The sequence below is a fragment of the Neoarius graeffei genome, chromosome 16 (assembly GCF_027579695.1).
Source record: "Neoarius graeffei isolate fNeoGra1 chromosome 16, fNeoGra1.pri, whole genome shotgun sequence".
NCBI lineage: Eukaryota > Metazoa > Chordata > Actinopteri > Siluriformes > Ariidae > Neoarius > Neoarius graeffei.
Genome location: NC_083584.1, coordinates 24,967,519 through 24,994,398, shown reverse-complemented (window position 1 = coordinate 24,994,398; position 26,880 = coordinate 24,967,519). Strand labels below are relative to the sequence as shown.

At 41.2% G+C, this 26,880-nt stretch overlaps 2 protein-coding genes across 5 annotated transcripts in view; one reads left to right on the top strand and one right to left on the bottom strand.

Annotated features, from left to right (window-relative positions):
• The window catches only part of fbxl6 (F-box and leucine-rich repeat protein 6), a 40,370-nt gene extending 32,553 nt beyond the window's left edge, over positions 1-7,817 (bottom strand). For both annotated transcript variants that reach the window (XM_060942681.1, XM_060942682.1), the window contains exon 1: positions 7,712-7,817. The gene's annotated coding sequence lies outside the window, so the exon portion shown is untranslated. The remainder of the gene's footprint in view (positions 1-7,711) is intronic.
• A 111-nt stretch (positions 7,818-7,928) lies between these two features.
• Positions 7,929-26,880, top strand: part of slc52a2 (solute carrier family 52 member 2) — a 44,330-nt gene continuing 25,378 nt past the window's right edge. For 2 of the 3 annotated variants that reach the window (XM_060942670.1, XM_060942669.1), the window contains exons 1-2: positions 7,932-7,998; positions 13,609-13,674. In XM_060942670.1, the coding sequence (XP_060798653.1) occupies positions 13,611-13,674 (64 nt within the window). In that variant the 5' untranslated portion in view covers positions 7,932-7,998; positions 13,609-13,610. Of the gene's footprint in view, positions 7,999-13,608; positions 13,675-26,880 lie in introns of all 3 variants that reach the window. The other variant, XM_060942672.1, reaches the window with a different exon arrangement.

Below are 26,880 nucleotides of genomic sequence, written 5' to 3'. Positions count from 1 at the left end.
AAAAATAATGCACACCGTCCGACCAATCGGATTCAGGCATTAAGTTAAGTTTCGCTGCGGTATAATAAAAATGAATTACCTTCTGATCATCAGATTACGAGAATACAATAGCTGTGGTATAAAATATACTAATGCATTTCAGTGTTTCCTCTACCATTATATCAAGGGGGAGGGGCTCCCCTGGAAAATTCCACTCCCCCCCCCCCCCCCCACACACACACACATTTTAAAGGAGATACGCAGAACCTTTATTTTTAAATACATTTCTGAGTGGATAGTATCTCCATCCTTGACTCTTGTATGTTGCATAATTGGGAATAAATATATTATATATATATATATTTTTGAGAGTTAAACTCGACCGCAAAGTTGGCATTCGAGCTGCCCCGCTGAGCCAGCCAGCCTTGAGTGGGTGACGTCAGAGCGGTAACCGGTGCTATCGACCAAAGCCAGACTCGGCAGGCGAGAGTGGTTGCAATGACCTCTTCGTTCAGATTTATTGGAGAGTCTTCGGATTCCTCAGATAGTAATACATGTGACTGTGATAGTCCTGAAATTGGAGTGTGTGTACATGCTACTGCTACACACGTAGAACCGTATCAGTTCGAACCATCGGAAAGTGAATCCGATAGTAACACTTCGGCCACGGAGGCCCACACCTTATGAAATAAAGCCAGAGAACAAAGCCGTCTAGAGAATTGGATGGAATTGAACTGAGAGTCTCATGTGACTCTCATTAAAACAGGATAGGTGTTATAACTTATGTAACATGCATGCATTTTCACTGATAAAATGTAAAAGGCTAATTAAATAATCAGATGAACTGAGACAATCACATTCTGAAGCAAATTAAATCTTATACTGGTAACAAACACACAATACAAGTTACATGGATTAATCTACATGCAGGTAAACAACGAGTGTTTTGGTTATGTAGCCAAACGAGAGTCGGATCTCTCGTCTGCGTTCTTGCTTTTGAAGGCCGATCTTGTGGCCGATTGTTTTGAAACAATTTGACTTTCAGTTCTTTGTTCATTTGCTTCTTCCACGTAAGGGCAAGATATTGCTGCTGAGGCAAGCATATCCGGGGGGGAAGAAAAGAAAAAAGAGCATATCCATGAGAAGTCTGACGACTGAGCCACTCATTCTCCATACTGAGTACTCCGCCATTACTGCTCAGCTCACACTCCTGGAGAACTGGGACAACTGAACTTACTTTCCTTTTCTTGTAGTCTTCTCTTCTTAATTGTTGGTACTGCACCCTCTTTCAATACGGGCTTATAGCCAACATTCCTCAACAGATCAGAGGTTTCGTACGAGTCCTCAGTAAAATGTGCAGAGCAGAGGAGAGACCACTTCGTCTCTCCTTAATTGTTGGTACTGCACCCGCCAGCAACACATCTGTATGGCATGGCGATAAATTAGCTCAAAATGGAGGATTGGAGTTGCAGTCAGCTTTGTGTTTTAGTATAGTGGAAATGGCGAGGAGACCGATAGACTTCCTGCTGTGACGTCATGGACGTCAAGGTCATTCACTCAGACCACTACCTATATAAATCACTTTAATCATAAAAATTACTATATTAGATTTATTGTTAATGCTTAAAACTATTCCTGTGCCATTCTTGAGATCTCAAGGCATTTATAAGCAAAAAGTGAGGCCATGGTTCTGCGTACAGGGCTTTCAATTACATGAAGCCTGGGCCTTTATTAAAAAATGTTCTGTTTCCGGTCCACTGGCCAGGTGAGTGCCGTTTGTGCAGGTGAAATTTTTTTTTTTTTAAACGCCGGTTTTTCGACATTTTTTTCGGGTTCGTAAATCTAAAATCGAACTTGACATTTACACATTCCCAGGGCTTTCCACTAAGGCTTATACTAGCCAGCCATGACAAATAAGTAGCCAACCCAGGGGGGGTTAGGGTTATTTCACAAAATAAACTCCTGTGCACGCAGTTCCCAGGATTAAATGTATTTTCCACAGACCATTTATTTATTCACTTTACTCAAATACAAAGTAAAATGGCAGTAAATCTTCTTTCTTTTCTTGCATATTGCATCATGAGGCGTTCCTGGCTTGTAAATCTCTTATTTTCGGTGCATGACACGTTCACGCAGCTGAGCATGCTATGAATTAACAACGACAACGGTCTGCAGTGGTGGCTACACAATTAAACACTCAGCGAACATTTCTCCATTTGTGTATGAAAATACACTCCAACCACTCAGCTTGGTTTCATTTACAACCAACGGTGTCTTTTGATGCCAGCACGTAATTGAACGAGAGAAGACTGGTTTACCGGAGACAAAATAAGCGTTATCTCTGCTTCTGTTCCCTCCGACAGCCCTGACACACTACTGCCTCCGCTGAGTGCGCGCGCGCACACACACCGCATGTCGGGGCCACGGATGAGTTACTCTCCCTGGATCAACGAAGTCGGCGGGGAATTTGTGGTTATTATCGGTACAAACAGCGCGAATCACAACTTAAATGAGTGGGGTTCAGTTTGACATTATTGTCAGTCCGTTAGATAAACATTTAATTTTATTAAAATCGAAAATTAATATTTAGAGCCTGTGGGCTACAAAAATAGTCATTAAAGTAGCCGACTGGACTCAATTGTATGGCCGGCAGCCGGCGCTTGTGGAAAGCCCTGCATTCCGCGCAGAATATAGAATTGAATCAGCTCTGCGCATGCGCCGTGTGGCACAAAAAAATGGCAGCCACCATGAAGGAAGGAGATCTGGAGTTTTCAAACATTTGCTTAAGTATGAAATGGTATTCTAGTGAACAACAAAATAGTAAAGATTCAGAAAAACAAATCATTCAGTGATCATTTTAATAGTGTAATTTCATCCGAACTAGGCCTAACGGTCGATTTAGAACTACAAAAAGTCCGTGTGTCGGACATTTTAAGTACCTTTGTAAAAGTTTTGCAAATGTTGCAGTCAGCATTTAAAATGCTAACTTAAAGTTTTTGTACAAGTTTCAGTTGATTAAACTGTCATTTTATTAAATGTGTCTGCTTTTGTAATAAAGTACTGAAAGAAAAAGCAAACACAGCATTGCGATTTCTTATCCATCCATATATTTAAAAAAAAAAAAAATCCCTCCCTCCCGACTGAAAATTTTTTTGCTCACCCGGTGGACAGGAAACGGATTTTTTTTAAGGATGGCCGTGTGATGGATAATGTCGTAGGCACCCAAATTAAGGTCAAGCGCCCAAAATATGCTACCAAGAGTTAAAAAACAAAAAAACGAAATGTTGATTAAATAAACTTGGCTGCATAAAACCCAATGTCTTGGCTTTCTTCTTTACAAACAACAAAATTAGCGAGAATTAGCATGTATTTTTTGGAACTGACACAAACTCCGCACCGTTCCAGGGATCGAAACGGGAATTTGGGAGCACTAGTCCATTTGGACCAGTGCCTCTCAGAGGTACTGGTCCGAATGGAGTAGCACTGGTCCATATTTATAATTACAAATTTCAAGCCGATTTTATATATTTATTCCTATAATACAACCATATTATACATGAGTGATCAATTTCAACTGTCTATAAACTTCTTCCTCAGTCATCTCATTATCATCACAATCTTCGAAACCCTCATCCAGATCATCATCATCATCATCATCTATTGGGTCATACACCACATCATGCTGCGCCTCCTCGTCATCTTCATCTTCCACCTCCTCATTCTGTCTCTCCTGGGGCTCTGCATCTCCTGCCACATAGACTACTCCCTCTCATCACCTGCAGGCTGCTCTGGCTCATCATGCTTGTTGAGCGATATCCGTTTGTTTTGATAGCTGTCAGAAATGTCAAGCCAAGGACTTTTAAACTTCGCGGGGGTCTAATCTATCTGACCAATAGCGGTTCAAGTTACATTTGTCTTCACGGGCAGCAACGAAAATGAACGGGAAGAAACGAAACTTCGCGCAGCCATGCTGCATGTAGCGGTGTATACTGCGCACGTAAACAATATGGCGGCGCCCGCGTCTATGCCAACTTGACAAGTGTCTCACAAAATCTATTGAAATTATCGTAAAAAACGGTAAAATAGACCAAGTTCTGCTTAAAATGGGCGAGAATCGTTGATAGAAACCATTGAGGCAGTGAGTAGTTTGATATATATAGCGTGGCGAGCCAGTCGCCCACTCGGTCGAGTACATGTTGTCACTAGTCGCCCGTACCCTTTCCAACTCGCGTTGGTGAGTGGGCGACCGCCCGTTTCGATCCCTGCGTTCCCATGCTGTTCCAGGTTCGTCGAACTTGCCATAAGCCTCGCGCAGAGCATGAATTCTCCATCAACGGCGATCGGCACGCCATGAGTTTGTGGAGGAACGAGACTCGAGTACCAATGACCAGAGCGGGATTTCCATATTAGGTAAATCGTCGCTATCAGGTCAAAACCTGCTATGTGACATTTTTCCTTTTTTACAGGGGACGTAAAAAACTGAATAAAACTGAGATAATAAGCTGAGAAGCCAGTAAAAGTTGTTCTATTATTAGCTTGGCCAGTTAAATATCCATCAAAATAGCTAATTGCAGCATTATATTAGCGTAAATTGCAAAAAAAATCATCCTTGAGAATTGACCTAAATTGTCACAGAGCAGGTTTTGATCTGACAGTGACGAAATCTTCTTTTATATTGTTTTATAGAGGTTGGAAAACAGCTTTTAGGTGCATTACTGCCACCTTCTGGACTGGAGTGTGAACCAGAATGTTTCACACCCTATTGTGCTAAATTCTCCTAATAATTCCTGTATCATTAAAAAAACCTAAAAATAGCTCTATATCCCACATTATCTGACCTCAACTGCAATATCTCTCTGATACCTAGTGTCATATGATTTAAATCAGGTAAAGACTGAATAAAAGAGAGCTATTCGGGACACAACTGTGTGTATTTAAGATATAGATACAGCTTGCATCTTAAATACACACGGTTGTGTAAGCGTGGCTGGAATCAGTGACTTGGAGTTTGGTCCTCTTGTTGATGATAGTCTTAGGCTACATCCACACGACAACGGCAACGAGATGTTATTAAAAAAAATATCGCGTCCACATGGGCAACGGATCAGTAAAATATCAGGTACATATGGCAACGCAACGCTTGCTGAAAACAATGCAATACACATGCCACACCTCTAGGGGCGCTGTAAGACGGTCCCTTCGGAGACACCAGAACAATAGAAGTAGTAAGGACGCATGCGCATAAACTTATGAGTGAGACTTCATATTAGCCACAAAGTCAGAAAAATCTGTTCGTAAAATTACATTATAATGACCAAATACAATGAAAAGTATTTTTCCAGTCTCACCTGTGAAAGGTAATCCCATGTGATCTCGTTTGGACTGTAAACCTGTTGGTACAGTTAAACGCAGCACATGAATGAGGCATCTTTATTCTCCGCTTTGACCTATCCAATATGGCGGCGAGGATGACGTATGATTCTACGCGGAAGGCGGCGTCTTTAATGGTCTGGAATAAATTGAATGCTACACGCTGATGGATTAATTTGTTCTTCTACGCCCTTTTTGAGGAATGTATTGTAGGACTTAAACCAATATCTGAAGAGGTGAGATCGCTCCTTTTTTTCCCTATTTTTACTGGCGGGATTGACTCTGCCCTAAGGGCTATTCTCTCTCTCTCTCTCTCTCTCTCTCTCACTTTGCACCATTACACAATAAATATTCACAGTGAAAATATTTTGTAAGCGCGTTTCATGAACCAAGTTATAGGATTTGTTGACAACTCGCATCGAGTTCGTTACACTTCTACCCGGCGTGAAGCACTCACAGTCATGTGGTTGTGACGTCATCGTAAACAAATCCGTTCTACTCATCCAGACGACTTCGCAACGGCGCCGTTGCCAGATCTTTCCACTCTGGAACCCGTTCTCAAAAGATTTCGTTTTGCGGCACCCAAAACGCCGGTGCCGTGTGGACGCCAGGCCGAAACGATAAACAATTTTATCGGATTCACCTGAATCCGTTGCCGTGTGGACAGGGCCTTAGACACTGGCCTTTCATTTAAACTAAGATATTTTACCCGACTACATCCTGTGAATTGCACGGCCAGTTCTTGTGATGTGACTGAAAAACCTTTTGTGTCGCAGGTCTGCTACAGGTTCGTCTGTTTGATGGCAACAGTGCAGAACTTGCTTTTTCATTCCCAGGCTCTTTTCCTCCAGGCTCTCCTCAGGCCCCAACACATCTTTTAAATACTAACAACTGTATTCTAATTATTTCTGTCATGTACATCAAGAGGAATTAATGCTGTAAACATTTTGCAATAAAGGTAAAAATAATTCATAGATTTCTTTATTTATTCATAACTTTGTAGCTAAAAAAGCAGCAGCAGGTTTAAACACAGAGCGCTGGGAAAACAGCACTTTGCGCATGCCGAAAAGCCCAAATTACCCTGTACCACGACGGAAAAAGCCCAAATTCAGAAATACAGGGTGTAGCCTAAATTATGTAATTGAAAGGCCTGGTGTATATGCTTTAAAGTGCATATCCTGGACCAATTTCGTGTTTTTTTTATATGAAAGTATGTCCCTTTACAGGGGCGGCACGGTGGTGTAGTGGTTAGCGCTGTCGCCTCACAGCAAGAAGGTCCTGGGTTCGAGCCCCGGGGCCGGCAAGGGCCTTTCTGTGTGGAGTTTGCATGTTCTCCCCGTGTCCGCGTGGGTTTCCTCCGGGTGCTCCGGTTTCCCCCACAGTCCAAAGACATGCAGGTTAGGTTAACTGGTGACTCTAAATTGACCGTAGGTGTGAATGTGAATGATTGTCTGTGTCTATGTGTCAGCCTTGTGATGACCTGGCGACTTGTCCAGGGTGTACCCCGCCTTTCGCCCGTAGTCAGCTGGGATAGGCTCCAGCTTGCCTGCGACCCTGTAGAAGGATAAAGCGGCTAGAGATAATGAGATGAGATGTCCCTTTACACACTCATCCAGAAGGGTAATTTTGCACAAGGCCATCTGTCTACAGCAGAAAAAAATAAAATAACAAAACGCATCTGGAAAAATCCCAAGGGAGTCTGGAGCCAGATTCGTGACGTCACGTGCGGATGCGCCAGCAGGCTGAGAGAGCTTGCATGGATTCAGTGCACAGTCTGTGTAGACCAAGTTTAGCAGCGAGCGATTTTGCATTGAAATATGGAATTGTCACCTGAGCTTCTAAACGCATGGATTCATGTATCAATGCTCATCTATCTATCTATTGTTACTATATCTATTGTATCTATCTATTGTCTTTTCTACTTTTGCAACGGCCAAAAGATCGTTGAGGCGTCGATAACTATAGCCGCCGCTCTAGTTATCAAGTTGCTGTGGTATAAGAGGAATAAAACACTTCATGATGTGCATTATTATGACCAAAAAACCTAACATATCTGAAATATCCCTTATGATGCTCCCCATCCTCACCTGCTGCTTCCTGTCAGTCAGGAAATCACCCTAATGATGATGTGCATAATGTGTACACAGTGTAAATGCATGTATGAGAATACAATTTTACTTGACATTAATATGGGAGCATAACTGTGGAAAAAAGTTTAAAAACTATAGTCAGCCTTCACAGCCAGGCTAATTATACTTTATTTGGTAAAATGTTATCACATACGGTACCCGTTTCTGCAAACCTCTGCGTGTTCACCGATACGACTCTTTATCACAAAATCGATAATATAACATTTACTTACCAATTCCAGATAAATGGACTTTGAGTTTTATTCCGTTTAAGAAACCATTCACTCTTTCTACACAGCTTTCGGTTCCTTTGTTGTTGCTGTGTCTTGTATCCCAGAATGCTTTGGAAACAGCGCCTGAGTCCAGCCAATCAGGTGCGCTGCCTCGGAATTACGCAGCCAATCAAAAGCTCAGACGTGATTACCAAGCTCCCCCGTCCCGCCCTCCACTCTTATTCTTCTCGCGAGGAAATGCAGGAGGAAAACATGAGGTCATAATTTACACGAGGCACAAAACAAAGGTGAGAGCAACTTTATTGTAATTATTATTAAATATCATATTACTGACGGCCTTTTTATATTTGTTGTCTTCTTAAAATGCACGTGTTCCGTGAACAGGGTAAATATTGTAGAGCCGGTGTGGTTCTCGCTCTTGGGACTTGCATGAACACACACACACACACACACACACAGTCTCAAATCCCATCACAGCACAACCTGTTGTTTTATTCACACCTCCCCCCCAATCTCAGTCTCCAATCCGAGTTGTTGATTATTTTCCTATTGCATCACACCCTGTTGTTTTATTCTAATACATACATACTGTCTCATGTTCCAATCTTAGAGTTATTGATTTTCTTGTAATTAGAATCATGTTTATTGGCCAAATATGTTCTCACACACAAGGAATTTGGTTCTGGCAGTTGGTGTCTCTAGCAATACAGGGAAGGGTGGAAAAATTTTATACAGAGATCACACTATTCGTAAAATCACACATGTTGAAATTTATGGATCTGGTCAAATTCAGAACAGCACAAACAATGTACAAAGCAAGAAATAATCTATTGCCAAAAATATACAAGGAATGTTTAGTGAGAGAGAGGGGGGATATAATCTAAGGGGAGACCTACATTTTAAAAAACCAAAGGTTCAAACAAATATGAAAAACATGTGCGTATCGAGCTGTGGGGTGACTTGATGGAACAGACTGGAGACAGAAATAAAACAAAGTGCAAATATAAATCTGTTAAAAAAAGGTACAAAAAATATTTTAAACAAGTACATGGAAGAGGAAGTATGTTAACGGAGGATGATGAGGGATAAATAGAATAGGGTTGATTGTTATATTAGAACTAACTTAGTATATGGTATATATTTATTTATGGGGATAGTTTATATCTTCATAGTTACAAGGATAGGTATGTAGTAGATATTTATTTTTGTAATTATATATTTATATAGATATTTATGAAGTGTATATGGTATATATTTTTATTTTTGTAATTATTTATATAGATATTTATGAAGTGTGTGTATATATGGTATGTAGTATATATTTATTTTGTAATTATATATTTATATAGATATTCATGAAGTGTATATATGGTATATCTTTATAGGTGTATTAATGTAGTTTGGATTTCGGGGTAGTTAAAAAGGGGTGGGAAATTAAAAAAGTATTGTATTTCTTCCCACTCCTTTTTCGAACAATGTGTGGTGTATTGTAATGTCTTAGCTCTTTATTTTATTTAGGTTTTTTTGTCACTTTCTCGTTGTCTTTCTTTTGTATGTACAAATAGTTACATTTTTTTTATACATGTTTGAAATAAAAATAAATTCATTCAAAAAAAAATTCATTTCATATATATAAAGTGTGTATGTAATGTAAAATATGGACAATATACACTACACAATGCACTAAATATGCAATCTACAATAACTATTATAACTTGTATACAATATGCATAATACACCTATATTATATTAATATATAATTATTCTCTTCTCTAATTGCCATATTAGAGAAGAGAATAATTATAATAGATTTTAGATTTTAGTAAAAACATTTTATTCAGAACTGCTTATGAACACTAATTATATTTTCTATAATCCATTATCAGTCTTTGAATTATTTTCATTCACATATTCATATATAGTTGTATTATTGAATTTTAAATTTGTAAATATTTTAAAGTTAGCAATTTATTGTAATTTATTTATTTGGAATTTGTAAGGCGCATTTGATCATATATACATGATATGCGCGGTATAAATAATAAAGATTATTATTATTATTATTAAAGATTATTATACAATATCGGTCATCTAAATATCTATCTATATAATAAATACTAATATATACAATATCTATATTATGCATAATATCAATAATATACTGTTTTATTGTATACATTATAAAAATGTATGCTATCTACAATATCAACAGTACACCATATACAGACAATGTGCAGGATATTTACAGACAGTATACTAAAAAACTATAACAGCACACCCTGTTGTGTTTTATTCTAACACACATACGGTCTCAGTCTCCAGTCTCAGAGTTGTTGATTATTTTCCTATAACACCACACTGTGTTGTTTTATTCCTTACTCTCAGGACACTTCTGTTAAATTCTAACTCAGCTGCTCACAAGGTGTTGATTTAGATTTCTCTAACAAAAGATCTGACATTAGTTCTGGCTGTAACTCATGTCAGACTTATAAACATGGACTTGTATCACACTCACTCACTCGCATAATCTAAGCCCACTAATAAACGGATTTTAAAAATGTCTGTCTTAATATTTTTAACAAAGCATGTAAGCACTGAAATGAAGTTTGTTGTAAGGAGATGAGTTTCAGCTGTCTGTGCTTTATAGCAGTCATTTTTCTGACACCGAAGAGTCCTCAGGACATAATTTAGTGTGTTCTGGTTTTAATGTGACATTACCTAAATTCAAGAGTGAGAATAAAGAGATGCTGTTGAAGGAACGACTGTTTATAGCTGCTAGAAAGTAAGTGATAACAGGATCTAGCTTGTCTCACAGACAGTCCACACCATTAAATGTAACTATAAATGGATAAAAAGCATAGTGGAGTTCATTCATTCATAAATAAATAAAAAAAAATCAGTAATTAATATGGCTTATACTTTTATAAAGGAGTAAAACTCTATAAAATAATCTCCTTTGGAGTGTTCAGGAGTCTCCCTGACGATCATCATGGATTATATTTCTCGTGCAGCGTGAAAAAGGACTCCGACATCAATACAGCTGTTCAACACAGTGTGTGATGAAAGTGTGCAAAAGGTCAGCTGCCTCACACACTTCAACAGTTGTTAAAGGAACAGTCCACCGTACTTCCATAATGAAATATGCTCTTATCCGAATTGAGACGAGCTGCTCCGTACCTCTCCGAGCTTTGCGCGACCTCCCAGTCAGTCAGACGCAGTCAGACGCGCTGTCACTCCTGTTAGCATTGTAGCTAGGCTCAGTATGGCCAATGGTATTTTTTGGGGCTGTAGTTAGATGCAACCAAACTCTTCCGTGTTTTTCCTGTTTACATAGGTTTATATGACCAGTGACGTGAAACAAGTTCAGTTACACAAATTGAAACGTCTGAAATATCTGAGCTCCGTATCAATGCGCTGCCGAAGCGCGCAGAAGGTGTTAGTACGCCTGTCATTGTAGTGCAGACTTTCCATAGCATAGAAAATCGCTACGTTTCAATTTGTGTAACTGAACTTGTTTCACGTCACTGGTCATATAAACCTATGTAAACAGGAAAAACGCGGAAGAGTTTGGTCGCATCTAACTACAGCCCCAAAAAATACCATTGGCCGTGCTGAGCCTAGCTACATTGCTAACAGGAGTGACAGCGCGTCTGACTGCGTCTGACTGACTGGGAGGTCGCGCAAAGCTCGGAGAGGTACGGAGCAGCTCGTCTCAATTCAGATAAGAGCATATTTCATTATGGAAGTACGGTGGACTGTTCCTTTAACAACTGTTGAAGTGTGTGAGGCAGCTGACCTTTTGCACACTTTCATCACACACTGTGTTGAACAGCTGTATTGATGTCGGAGTCCTTGTTCACTGCACCTTGGCACGTTTGGACTTGATCTAAATTAAACCAGCCTCATTATAATATCTTGCATGTTGAGCTGTTGAATGCCATCTCATAGTTGGTGATAAAAAAAAAAAAAAATAATGCACAAGTATGGAACGTCATCAGTGGAACCAACCATGTGTTCTTGTTGGCGTTCTACACTGCAGGGTTGGTTTTAGAGTGAGCCAGTCTGATCTGTTCTTGGGACAATGCTTATTATTATTATTATTATTATTATTATTATTACAGTGGGGCAAAAAAGTATTTAGTCAGTCACCAATTGTGCAAGTTCTCCCACTTAAAAAGATGAGAGGCCTGTAATTTTCATCATAGGTATACCTCAACTATGAGAGACAAAATGAGAAAAAAAAAATCCAGAAAATCACATTGTCTGATTTTTAAAGAATTTATTTGCAAATTATGGCAGAAAATAAGTATTTGGTCAATAACAAAAGTTCATCTCAGTACTTTGTTATATACCCTTTGTTGGCAATGACAGAGGTCAAACGTTTTCTGTAAGTCTTCACAAGGTTTTCACACACTGTTGCTGGTATTTTGGCCCATTCCTCCATGCAGATCTCCTCTAGAGCAGTGATGTTTTGGGGCTGTCGCTGGGCAACACGGACTTTCAACTCCCTCCAAAGATTTTCTATGGGGTTGAGATCTGGAGACTGGCTAGGCCACTCCAGGACCTTGAAATGCTTCTTACGAAGCCACTCCTTCGTTGCCCGGGCAGTGTGTTTGGGATCATTGTCATGCTGAAAGACCCAGCCACGTTTCATCTTCAATCCCCTTGCTGATGGAAGGAGGTTTTCATTCAAAATCTCAAGATACATGGCCCCATTCATTCTTTCCTTTACACGGATCAGTCGTCCTGGTCCCTTTGCAGAAAAACTGCTCCAAAGCATGATGTTTCCACCCCCATGCTTCACAGTAGGTATGGTGTTCTTTGGATGCAACTCAGCATTCTTTCTCCTCCAAACACAACAAGTTGAGTTTTTACCAAAAAGTTCTATTTTGGTTTCATCTGACCATATGACATTCTCCCAATCCTCTTCTGGATCATCCAAATGCTCTCTAGCAAACTTCAGACGGGCCTGGACATGTACTGGCTTAAGCAGGGGGACACGTCTGGCACTGCAGGATTTGAGTCCCTGGCGGCGTAGTGTGTTACTGATGGTAGCCTTTGTTACCTTGGTCCCAGCTCTCTGCAGGTCATTCACTAGGTCCCCCCCGTGTGGTTCTGGGATTTTTGCTCACTGTTCTTGTGATCATTTTGACCCCACGGGGTGAGATCTTGCGTGGAGCCCCAGATCGAGGGAGATTATCAGTGGTCTTGTATGTCTTCCGTTTTCTAATAATTGCTCCCACAGTCGATTTCTTCACACCAAGCTGCTTACCTATTGCAGATTCAGTCTTCCCAGCCTGGTGCAGGTCTACAATTTTGTTTCTGGTGTCCTTTGACAGCTCTTTGGTTTTGGCCATAGTGGAGTTTGGAGTGTGACTGTTTGAGGTTGTGGACAGGTGTCTTTTATACTGATAACGAGTTCAAACAGGTGCCATTAATACAGGTAACGAGTGGAGGACAGAGGAGCCTCTTAAAGAAGTTACAGGTCTGTGAGAGCCAGAAATCTTGCTTGTTCGTAGGTGACCAAATACTTATTTTACCGAGGAATTTACCAATTAATTCATTAAAAATCCTACAATGTGATTTCCTGGATTGTTTCCCCCCATTCTGTCTCTCATAGTTGAAGTGTACCTATGATAAATTACAGGCCTCTCTCATCTTTTTAAGTGGGAGAACTTGCACAATTGGTGGCTGACTAAATACTTTTTTGCCCCACTGTATGTGCATTGTCTCTAGTGCTCCCCTAATTCCAAACTTGGAGCCAGCCCTTCAGTTAAAACTCAACTACATCTTTCTGATCGTTAGTGCCAAAACATTTACCTGACCTTTATTTGAAAGACTGTTCACCTCCAGATGATTAAATTGTACTACCCAATCCACCACGCTTCTTTGTGCAGCTATGGAGGACCTTCAAGACTTGAGTTTCGGTGTTCCTAGTGCCATGAGTCTCGCTGATGAACTAAGTAAGTACTTTTTTTTTTTTTCCCCCCCTTAATATTCCATTCCCATTACATTACAGGCATTTAGCAGACGCTGTTATCCAAAGCAACATATGGTACAGGAAGTGCAAAAGTCAGGTACACAAAGTGCTGAATTTGTAGACAATAGAGTTCTAGTGCCAACTGAACAAGTGATAGAATAACACGGAGTGTAATATTGTGTTGAAGTAGCAGTCAACAAACAACCAAGGAAAACAAGCCAACCATACAAATGAGTTGACAAAGTACAACTAAATGGAGAAAAATAAAACCCGAGTCAAGTCAAGTTTACTTGTATAACGCTTTTACCAGCGGACATTGTTGCAAAGCGGCTTTAGAGAAAATTAGACTTTAAACATATGAGCTAAAGTTATCCCAGCCGTTATCCGTACCTGTTTATCCTGTGCAGGGTCACGGGTATGCTGAAGCCTATCCTAGCTAACTATGATACCCTGGACAAGTTGCCAAATCATCCCAGGGCTGACACGTGGAGACAAACAACTATTCGCATTCGCACCTACAGTCAATTTAGAACTACCGATTAACCTAAGGCCAAACAAAAAAAATACTTTGTTTCCGGTTACCTGACTGACACCCCCCCAGTGATTCCGACGCTCTCTTAGTCTACAAAACGTTCATGCGATGCACACAGCGTGGTTGTCCCTGGTCATAGACCAATGTCTGTACGTTATGCATAGCGCAAGTGTCTCTTGCATCATAAACGGCCGATTGTACGCATGCGCATGACTACCTCGAACAGGAAGCAACGAAAATGGCGGTGGTTTGTGTGCGGAAAGATGCGTGTCTTGCACATCACAAGCCCAGTCTTAGGGCGTATTCACACCTATGTTGTTTGGTCCGGACCAAACGACTAAACGAACCAAATTTCCCTTGGTCCGGACCTTTTGGGTTGGTCTGAATACAAACCACCGAACTCTGGTCCGGACCAAACAAGCAGACCGAGACCGAGCTGCAAGGTCGGACTCGGTCCGGACCAAAGGAACTCTGGTGCGGACCTTTTGGAGGTGTGAAAGCAGACCGGACCTAATCTGACAGTTTTGCTTTTTTGTACCTCGGGAGCTTCTGTCGTTTGTCGAGCATTATGGGAAACAGAGTCTTGACACTCCACCGCAAAGTGCAAACACTGTTTCGGTTGTCAAGGGAACCTTACAACAGTCGTTCAGTCATTCAGACCAGTGGTAGGCTAGACTACAGAGTACAAAAAATGAGTAGGGGGCAAACGTGGGCCGAGGAAGAAACGCGTACCCTTGTGGATATATGGGCAGATGTCCACATATCTGAGCTTTTGAAGAGAACACACAAAAATGCTGATGTTTTTTGCTGTATTCAGTGAGAAAATGAAGGAGAAGGGGTTCACGCGCTCCCCAGAACAATGTCGGCTAAAAGTGAAGAAACTCCGTCAGACCTACATTAAAATCAGGGACGTTCTTTCAAAAAGTGGCGGTACTAGCGACGCAAAAAAGAAATTCATCTATTGCGTGAAGAGCCAGAACTGTCACAACATGATGTGCGCTCATCAGCGCTATCCTCCGTAGCCGCCTTGCCCTTTGAAGTCGTCGTTGATAAATTACTTGTACAACAGCATAGTAATCGCACAATTGTGAAAACAGTAAACACTGGAAAAAGCATATAGCTTTGATGACATTAAAAAGAATAACAGCACGGAAAGCCTCCATGACTACTTTTGAACTTAACGCTTTGTGCGCGTGTCGTCTCTGACCAATAGCTGAACGACCTCAGGGCGCGTGGCTTTGTTGACAGATTTTGGTCCGCTTACTAAAATGTACAGTGTGAAAGCGAACCGCATCAAAATGAAAAAATAAAAAAAAAAACATTTGGTTCGGACCAAAGCAAGTGAACTATCGAACTATCCTGGTCTGAATACACCCTTAGACAAATTGTCACTAGAAAAAGAGACATTTAAAGACATTGAAGATTTGTTAGCTTGTACCAGTAGTTCTAGAGTAAATATAGAAATCATCTACACGAAGCATCAGTTGACACACCGACACCAAACAGCACTCACCGTGTTGTTGTCAGAGTTCGAGTACTACCCCCCGAACATTTTCTTGCCTCAGTTTGTGGTGTCAGAAAGCCTCTCAACTGTGCAGATCCTGTTGAAATAGCTGACGACTATAGAAGTGGTTTTGGAAGAACAGACATTTGTCCACATTGTCTTAAAGACTCTGTGTTAAACCAGATCTGAGAAAAAGATTGAGTTATTGAAGTATGTGATGAGTGCCTTCAAAAAGGCATAAAAGACATTTGCTACAGGCCATATGGGAAGTAGACATTGAACAGCTGATCTTTACAGTTCAACGCACATGTTCAGTGTGAGAAGTTTGTGTATGGTTCGAAATAAATCTTTGAAAAGTGTTCTTTAGTGCTTATTTATGAAAACAGAATACCTGCAAACATGCATTCAAACAGAGTGCTGGGTATTTTATTGTGAATATTGGGGGGGGGAGAGTGGTGATAGCCATGGAAACATATTTTCCAAAAAAAAAAATCCCTACTGACCTACCCTAATTTTTCAAGGCATGTAATAGGAAACAATTTTTTTTTCTTTTTTTTTTGGCCTAACCTGTGTGTCTTTGGACTGTGGGGGAAACCGGAGCACCCGGAGGAAACCCACACAGACATGGGGAGAACATGCAAACTCCGCACAGAAAGGCCCTCGTGAGCCACTGGGCTTGAACCCAGAACCTTCTTGCTGTGAGGTGGCAATGCTAACCACTGCACCACCGTGCTGCCTAATTTTATCCTTAATAAATGTATTCATTTATCCCTAATGAGCAAGCCTGTGGCGACGGTGGCAAGGAAAAACTCCCTCACATGACATGAGGAAGAAACCTTGAGAGGAACCAGGCTCATCTGGGTGATAGCATGATTATAAATGACTGGCTTTTATAAGTGTGTCCTGTGTAGTCACAAAGTACAACTGTGTAACCAGGAAAATCATTATGGTTTTAGCATGAAATCTATTTAGTCATGAAGACCAGGCAAGACAGTGCACAGCCTGGGTTGGTCAAGATGGCTACACAACTAACTAGCATTTCAACTAGTTATTTAGGTCCGTTAAACATATTTGAGGTGGTTGGGGAAACCTACTGGGTATTGCTCTGGCAAACAGCGAGAAATTGGGGTTTGGTCCAAAATTGAGTCTTTCTACCGGTTACATACTTTGACTCTTTCACTTTAAAGGGCACATCTTGGGTAAATTCAGGAGCAAGATCAATGTAATTCTCCTATTTTATATTAAACTTTGGTTTTGCATTTTGTGCAGTTTTTTTTACCTTGCGCAATACTAGAAAAATTCAGTTGAAATCAAGCCATTTGAGGCGAATTGGTCCGCCTCTGAAAAATTTGGCATTTGGATTTCCTGGCAAACGTTGATTTTCGTGACGTCACGTGCGGGATGCCTCCCTCTGAATTCTACGTCAGCGTTGGTTTGTTTATGAGGAAACGACCTGGTGGTTTTCTGCAAATTTCTTCAACGTTATCACATAATTATTAAAATGGTTAACAAATGTATCGTAGGAGGGTGTAGCAACACCAATCTTGATGGGATTAGTACTCATCGTTTCCCAAAAGACCGGACAATGAGAGAGAAACGGGAGCGCTTGGTCTACACAGGCTGTGCACTGAAACCGTGTAAAGCTCTCGCAGCCTGCTGGCGCTTCCGCAGATAACGTCACGAATCTGGCTCCAGACTCCCTTAGGATATTTCCAGACGCGTTTTGATGTTTTATTTTTTTCTGCTGTAGACAGATGGTCTTGTGCAAAATTACCCTTCTGGATGAGTGCGTAAAGGGACATACTTTCATATATATATATATATATATATATATATATATATATATATATATATATATATATAAAAAAAAACGAAATTGGTCCAGGATATGCACTTTAAAGGTGCTATATGTAAGAATTAGCCACCTCTCGAATTCATACTCCAAACAATTAGGGGGCAGTATATCACCAGGAATTTGGGGTGTCCACCCCATTGTTAGGAACAAGGGAATGCACAGTCCCACCATCCCCCTCTCAAAGAATCATCACTCAGTGAACATAGTGTAAAACAATTTTTTTTAGTTGATTCACTACTGGTTTCATACAATCCAGCTTTGAGTCATCAGGGTTTTTATTTATTTATTTATTTTATTTATTTTAGCCAACTACTAACTGACAGCAGGGCAAAATTGAACCAAACTGCTGAAACTCTTAGAACTGGTCAAGATAGCACTGCTATCTTATCTTCACATGCGGCGTCAGCCTGTAGCTTATGCTTGCTTAGCTCAGGTTTTAACAAGAAATAGCCTCTGCGAAACCATATATTCATGCCATTGGGATTTTTTTTTTTTTGTGGGGTTTGTGTTGGTGTTAGTTGCACTAAAGAGCCATTTTGAATCATCCAAACAAGGTCAGGACTCTTGGTTTGCTTCATAAAAATGCTAATTGAGCTAGTCACATACAGCTATCCTAACTGGTCTGGACCATAAATGGTTAACTTAACCATGTTATACAAGCCAACGTTAGCATTAACAGCTGTTAATACTTACCAGTTTAGAAGAAATGTTGCAAGTTCAGCATCAAACTTCATTCCTTTCCAGTCAAGAGCTGTCTCCAGCTGTGGAAAGCAACGCCAATAGCAGTCGTTTTGCTTTTATTCACTTGTTAATTCTGACGCCAATCCCTGACTTGCAAGTGACGTCAAAGCAAAATAGAAACCCGGATGTCAGCCATGTTGGTGGATATACAAATGCAGGTTCAAGCGACATTCTGTATAAAACATAGTCACGTGTGCGCAACTCTGTTTTTCCACTGCTTTAAGTGTTCTTTTGGCTATACCATATCTTTGTGCTGTTATACGGTTGTGGTGACAACAGTACTCGTGACCGTGGCACATTCCGATTTTTTTAGAATTCCGTCTGTGATTCGGAAAGAGGGCGAGGAAACTCTGAGGCTTAGTACGGAGAGGAGACGGGCACGGCTGAACAACATCGGCAGGGCTGATCTAACAGAGGCTAAAACCAAAACAGCTCGTGTTTGCAGTAATCATTTTATTTCCGGTGAGATTCAAAAGGTTTCTCGATAATATCGTGGAAGAATTTTATTTCGTGTTGCTAGAATTTTGCTATAAAATGAGCGTTCTCTTATCGTGGTTCACTCTGTTGTTTATAATTTTAACATTTGTATTACCATTTCGCTTCTAGCACCAGCAAAATTATACGATAGAAACAATCCAGACTGGGTACCCACTCAGAAAATGGGCTATGTTTCATCCAAGGTCAGACTTGATTCTTCAGCAGCCAAACCAGATAGAATGCGATATCTGGGTACTCGATGGTCGCCAGAAGCATCTTCAGAAAAGTCAGACTTTTTAAATAATATGGATTAAAACCACACACATCTATCTTCTCTTTTTATCGAATCTTTGCTTGACCGTTCAAATCGTGGTAATACTGAGAAAATTCAGCACTGTTTACAGACACGCTTTCAGCGGCTGCCATCCTAGTTGCTTTATATATCCATCATCATAGCGGACGCTCATGACCTAGCACGTTTTGATCATGTGGTTGCAAGTCATCTATAGCCATTTCCAGCACCAAACGCTCCAACAATGTTGCCAACTTTGAGACTTTGTCGCTGGATTTAGTGAACTTTTAGACCCCTTTTGTGGCTTTAATTCAAGAAGATCCTAGCAACAAATCAAGTGACCTTTTTTCAGCATATGTTAGTGACCAACTTGAATTCAGTATATCTCTCCAGCCAGATCACATCACTGCTGGATGCTGTTATACGAGATTAGAAAGCAGGTTTATTCGACTCCCCATCAGTGTGTAACGCCTGACTGACTTCTTCATGCTCACATTGTTGACTGAGAGCAGACTGGATGCTCCAGTGACTTATTGCCTCTTGAGGTACAAAATGGTATTGCGAGACACACGGACCATCCTGCTTGGGGCAAGCTGGTTAGCTAACTTCAGTGGATATCTCTGCGACACAATACGAAGGCGTCTTCGACATAACGTCAAAACTGTTTTCACATTTTGTCGATAATTTTGAGGAACTATGAGCAGGCTTTCATCTAAACCGAGGAACAGGGGCGCTGCGCCCTCTTACTCTCGGCGTGCGCCCCCTTACCGAAATGCCGATTGAACCCCAAGTCACATTTAGGCCATGCACTTATATGCTACTGCACAACATGCAATCTTTCTCAAAACGATCTTTTCTCCATGAAAACATCCCAGCAACACCACGTGACAATGTGTCTGATCATCAAATACGTTATAATTACTCCAAAAATATTCCAATCATAGTAGATACACCGCCAGACAGTGCAAAAACAATCCGAATTGGCGTTTTCCAGACTGAGGCGCCATGTTGTTTAGTTGTTTACTTGTCGTGGCTGCTCTCGTGAGATTTGACATGGGTTACGTACAAGGTCAGCTGACTTGTAGAGCGAGATTTCTCGAGACTGAATGACCTTTCACCCACCAGCGCGGGAACTTTTGACAGAAGTAGTTCGCGAGTTGTTTTTGTTGGCACTTGGGCATTTAAAGATGTCGTCCCGCGGCACGAAACGGAAGAAAGCCAAAGACTGTCCGGGGCAGAAGAAGATTACTTCTTTCTTTTTCAATGTTGACAGACAATTTGTTACAATTTCCCTCTCAGATAGCCTCAGAATGTCCCGTTGTAGCCTCAATTTTTCAAAGGCTTCGCACGGCGGAGGGGGGGACGGACAACCGGCACCCCCCACCCCCCGCTTCGCTTCCTCACCATGGTAAGCGCTCTCATACTAAATTTTTCTAGAAAAAACCCTCATGAGGATTGGCACATTCTGTTGATAAACTATTCGCCCCTTTACCATATTCCACAATCCACTGCGCGGTTGGGAACGTCCAGTGGCCAGGCCCAGGCTGCTGATAACTGTGCAAAAACCAATATTGGGCTTTATAATCAGTTTCGATGTTCAAATATTATTATAGATTTACATTGTCTCACAGATTTTTTTCAAGATTAATGCTGCTCTGAATGATTGCACATTTACAGTTTGTCATCAATGTAAATTTGTCATCAAGGGTTTCGATGTTCAAATATCGGATACAAGCTGAAATGTGAGGTTATTAGATTACTTTCATGTCTGTCTAGTTACTGGTTCCATGGTATTTTTCATCAGCATAGAAGCTTTTAATCAGTCATCCTTATATTCTCGCCCATACAGCCATTTCACACTCTGCATTGTTTACATGAAATACATGTTCCAACTACTCAGCACGAAAACTCTGGCCAACAGCATTAACAGTGTACATTTATATTGATGACAAATTGTAAATGTGTAATTTTGAGCAGTATCTCATCTCATTATCTCTGGCCGCTTTATCCTGTTCTACAGGGTCGCAGGCAAGCTGGAGCCTATCCCAGCTGACTACGGGTGAAAGGCGGGGTACACCCTGGACAAGTCGCCAGGTCATCACAGGGCTGACACATAGACACAGACAACCATTCACACTCACATTCACACCTACGCTCAATTTAGAGTCACCAGTTAACCTAACCTGCATGTCTTTGGACTGTGGGGGAAACCGGAGCACCTGGAGGAAACCCACGCGGACACGGGGAGAACATGCAAACTCCACACATGCCCCTTTTCCACCAAAGCAGTTCCAGGGCTGGTTCGGGGCCAGTGCTTAGTTTGGAACCGGGTTTTCTGTTTCCACTGACAAAGAACTGGCTCTGGGGCCAGAAAAACCGGTTCCAGGCTAGCACCAGCTCTTTGCTGGGCCAGAGGAAAGAACCGCTTACGTCAGTGGGGGCGGAGTTGTTAAGACCAACAACAATCGCAAGACCGCGAAAGGTTGCCATTTTTAAGCGCCGAGAAGCAGCAGCTGTACAAACGTGAAGTCATCCATTATTTGTTGTTGTTGTTGCTGCTTCTTCTCCGTGTTGTTGCTTCGATATTTGCGCCAAGGTTTATGCAAACGCAGCAACGTAACTGACGTATACAGCGACGTAATGACGTGGCTCCCCTTAGCACCATGAGCTATGGAAAAGCAAACTGGTTCTCAGCTGGCTCGCAAGTTGAACGAGTTGTGAACCAGCACCAGCACTGGCCCCGAACCAGCCCTGGAACTGATTTGGTGGAAAAGGGGTAACAGAAAGGCCCTCGCCGGCCACGGGGCTCGAACCCGGACCTTCTTGCTGTGAGGCGACAGCGCTAACCACTACACCACTGTGCCGCCCCTGAGCAGTATTAATCTTGAAAAAAATCTGAGACCATACAAACCTGTAATAATATTTGAACATCGAAACTGATTTGATTTGATTGATTGATTGATTATATAGCCCAATATTGGTTTTTGTATCGTTATCAGCAGCCTAGGGCTGGCTACTGGAAGTTACCAACCACGCAGTCTATTGTGGGATATGGTAAAGGGGAAATATTGTCTTTTACTTTTGAACTTTGCCTTGGCTGCCTGCCTGCAAGATCACGCTGGATAACGAGCCAGTTTAACAAATGCAGAAAATGCATTTGGTTTACCTGAAGTTGTCTAAAACTTTGCTAGTTAAGTATGATTTCCTCGCACAGTGAACTTCATGCTGTGATCTGGTTGTTGGATAGTTGCGTGCTGTAGTGAAACGGACATAAGCTTATCTAATTACAAGTCATATTTATCCTGGCTCTAAAACAGGGTTTCTGTGGAGCATTACATGGATTTTGTGAAAATTAAGGCCTTAATTGGCATTAAAAAGCATTAAATTTGATTCCCAGTAGCATTAAAAATTCTTTCGGTAGTTTTCAAGAAAAATGTTTGTTTTGAATATATGGGGTATATTCGGTGCAGAATTGCCGTAACACTGGATCTTTGGACAGTGGCGGGCTGGACCGGGAGGAGGAAAACTTAGAGCAGCGAAGAAATGGGAAAATGCAAATTCCAGCAAAAGTGGCTGGAAAATTAGGAATTCAGGACATGGTTGCAGCCTGTTGATGGTCAAGATGGAGAAGGATTTTGCAGTGTTTGTTTAAAAAATAAATAAAATAAATAAGCTTGGTACAATGGGTGTCGATATCGGACTGCATGTGAGATTTGACAGCCACAAATCAGCTGTAAAAGGCAGACAGCAGTTAACTGCGTCTAGTTACTTTTCTGTGACCAACAAAGGAACGTCTTCAGCACCTACTACAACCACCACAAACAACACAACTGCTGCTGTAGTGACCACCGCTTCCAGCGGAGCCGCTACCGTCAGAAAATCGAGTGACCTTCGAGCATCGTTTGGCTCGAATGCGACGCTGCAGGTGGAGGTGCTCTGGTGTCTGAACACTGCCGTGCAGCACCACTCGTACGTATCCAATGAAGGCGTTTCTGAGTTATTCCAGACAATGTTTCCGGATTCAGAAATGGCCAAATCTTTCACCTGTGGAAAGGACAAAACCAGCTACATTTTAAAGTTTGGACTTGCCCCATACTTCAAAAATGAACTGATTTCTGCAGGCCGAAAACAAATCGAGCACGCTCATGGCTCAAATGATTACAAAATTGAACACTCAAAGGAAGAGATATAGGGACAAATGTAACGAACTGAAAAATGTCGAGTCCGTGTTGGAATCAAAAGCTAGCGAACTAAGGCACATGCATTAATCCTCTTCTGTACAAAAAAAAAAAAACCCTGTGTAATTTCTGTAGCACTTGATTTTGCATACACGACGTTTCAGACTTTAAATTTTTCGATTCAATTTTATTTGTATAGTGCCAAATCATAAAATAGATTTATCTCAAGGCGCTTTACAATAAGTTGAGTTTCCAGAGGTTTTCTCTTAGTGTGTGTGTGTTTGGTTTTATTTACACACACACACACACACACACACACACACACACACACACACACACACACACACACAGTGGTGCTTGAAAGTTTGTGAAACCTTTAGAATTTTCTATATTTCTGCATAAATATGACCTAAAACATCAAATTTTCACACAAGTCCTAAAAGTAGATAAAGGAGAACTCAGTTAAGCAAATGAGACAAAAGTATTATACTTGGTCATTTATTTATTGAGGAAAATGAGCCAATAGAGATCTTGCAGTCACGTGACCGGAAAGTACACAGACGCCATCTTGTCGGGCAACAACACAGCTGAATACTGCTGCACTCGTGTACAGAATGGATCACTTTCAACCGACGGACTACACGGCTCATTTTTCTAATGCACAGATAATTAGATATATGTCTAAAATAAACAGTCTACAGATTTGTGACCCTTATGGCTTACCGGACGGAGTTTTCACGACCGTGTCAGTGGATATTTAACTGCCGGAGGTGGATTACCCATATGTGTATAATTACCTAATCAACTTTCCTTCGCTGTTCAGTGGTGAAGCACTGCGTGCTTATAAATCTCTGGAGAGTTATCTCTACACAAATTCAGGATTTGTCAGCCCCCCTAAGATGTGGCATCTTGTAAAGAAGAAAAAAACTATTGTCATTGGCCGGGTAAGTCACTTAACTGATGCTAGATATATCAGTAGTATCTAGCATAGCACTGACCAGCCGATTACGGTTGAATATTTTATATTATCAGTTAGATCAAGTATCAGTAGTCTATCACTATTACTGTATATATGGTAAACCTGCTTAATGAAATAAAAACGTATTTGTCCAGTTTAATTTCCTTAGTTTTTACCTTAATTAGCAATACTGATAAATCATAATTCTTAGAATTAAAGATGTGTGGGCATATATATTTATTTATAAGTCCTTATAAGGATTGATCCTTATATTTATAAGGATTTACTACTAAGACAGTGGTAAATTCTTATAAGTTCTTTACTGTTTTTTTTCGTACCACACCGCTAAAGACCCAATCCACCCCCCCGCCCCAATCCTCTTTTCTCAGGCTCCCACTTCCCGGAATTTTTTTATTAGAGCAAGTCATAAACTTATGCTGCAAATAACCACATGGATATACTGAAATAAATACATGACGAACCTGAGATGAAATGGTCACTGCACAGTCGCCAGTGATCGCTCCTTCCAGTCGGTACCCATGCCTTGTTCTTGTTGTTTGGATCAGCCCGGCCGATAGCAGCAATCCATTTTGCGCGCCTGTCAGGGTCCCATGGCAGCCTATGAAACTTTCTTCCTGTTTTCTGACCTCTCCTGTTGTGGCATTTATATGCCATGCAAGTATCCGGCATTGTGGCACGGTAATTTTTGAATATTTCGGCAAAAAAAAAATGAAAGTCAGCGTCGGAAAGGCGGCGGAAATATGGCGCTTGACCGCCAAGATGGCGTTTGTCTACAATCTGGAGCGGATGTGACGTCACATGCAAGTGCTCCATATTACATATCTGTGAGTGGCAAAAGTATGTGACCCTTTGCTTTCAGTATCTGGTGTGACCCCCTTGTGCAGCAATAACTGCAACTAAACGTTTGTGGTAACTGTTGATCAGTCCTGCACACCGGCTTGGAGGAATTTTAGCCCATTCCTCCGTACAGAACAGCTTCAACTCTGGGATGTTGGTGGGTTTCCTCACATGACCTGCTCACTTCAGGTCCTTCCACAGCATTTCAATTGGATTAAGGTCAGGACTTTGACTTGGCCATTCCAAAACATTAACTTTATTCTTCTTTAACCATACTTTGGTAGAATGACTTGTGTGCTTAGGGTCGTTGTCTTGCTGCATGACCCACCTTCTCTTGAGATTCAGTTCATGGACACATATCCTGATTAGTGCTGCGTACCTAAACTCACATTCAGGTCCGGATTCAAGTCCAGAGGTTCAGGTCCGGACTTAAGTCCAGACCTGAACCCGTGGCTTGTGTGAGTAACTAAAGTGAACTTATTGTAAGCTAAGTAATTATCAATTGAAAATTTTAAATAAACTCAACTCAAATTCAAACTCGTCCGGTTTATTGTGTTCCAAGACTACAAACTTGTGTCTACATTTTCTCTACAAAGTACAAATGTAAAAACATGTTACATACACTTTTTGCCACTTATGTATTATGTAATTGACTTATGACCGCAACTACAGTGAACTACTAAGTACAAACATTTATTTCATTTACCAAACTAAAGTAACCAAACAGTCCCTGAGCTGACTGAGCCTAAATCCCTAAAACTTTGCTGAAAGGTAGAGTGTAGACTATACACATTACACTACTATACACTATAGTGACACTACAGTCGAGTGTACTGTACTGTCTGTACACCATGTCTTTTCTACAACTCTACATGTGTACATACTACATAGTGATGTATGTACGTACGTACGTACGTACGTGTGTGTGTATATATATATTTTTTAATACAAATGTCATACATAGTTAACTTAAGCATCTATGTCACTCGGACAGTGAGGAGACTGTGGACTGTCAAGACTCGATATGCAAGAGTACAAGTCTGTGTGTTCTTGTTCAAGAACAACAGCATATTGACATTGTCTGGGTCAAGTGTTGCTCTTTCGGCAGACACAGTATCACCAGCAGTGCTAAAGACACGCTCACTTGGCACACAGGTTACACTTCGCAGTATCTAGCGGCAGTTTCGTCACATGGTCCCACACCTTACTGGATTTAAAGCCCCGCGGCATTGTGTTTACATGATCTGTGACGCCGTCGACCAAACAAAGGAGTTAGCTATGCTACCAAATATCCAATATGGCAACCACAGCAGTCCACGCTGTCCACGCTATGTCTAAGCCATTCGCATCGCTAGCTTCCCTTGACGTGACAGAGCTCGCGAGCAGTTGCGACATTTTGCGAGGCTTTGTGAGTTCAGTAATGGCTGCCATATCAAAAGCCGACACGATGTTTTTCATCTTTTCTCAGCACAAATTTCTCGATCTATGGAAGGTTTTAGATGGTTTAGAACAAAAAGGAGAATATACGCATTGCTATTATTTTTGCAAGTCCAAGTACTGGTTCCCGACGTTCCGGTTTTAACCGGACTTGAACCGAAACTTTTTACAAGTCCAGTACCAGTTCGGCGTACCGGTATGCAGCACTAGTCCTGACATTTTCCTTTAGAATTTGCTGGTATAATTCAGAATTCATTGTTCCATCAATGATGGCAAGCCGTCCTGGCCCAGATGCAGCAAAACAGGCCCAAACCATGATACTACCATCACCATGTTTCACAGATGGGATAAGGTTCT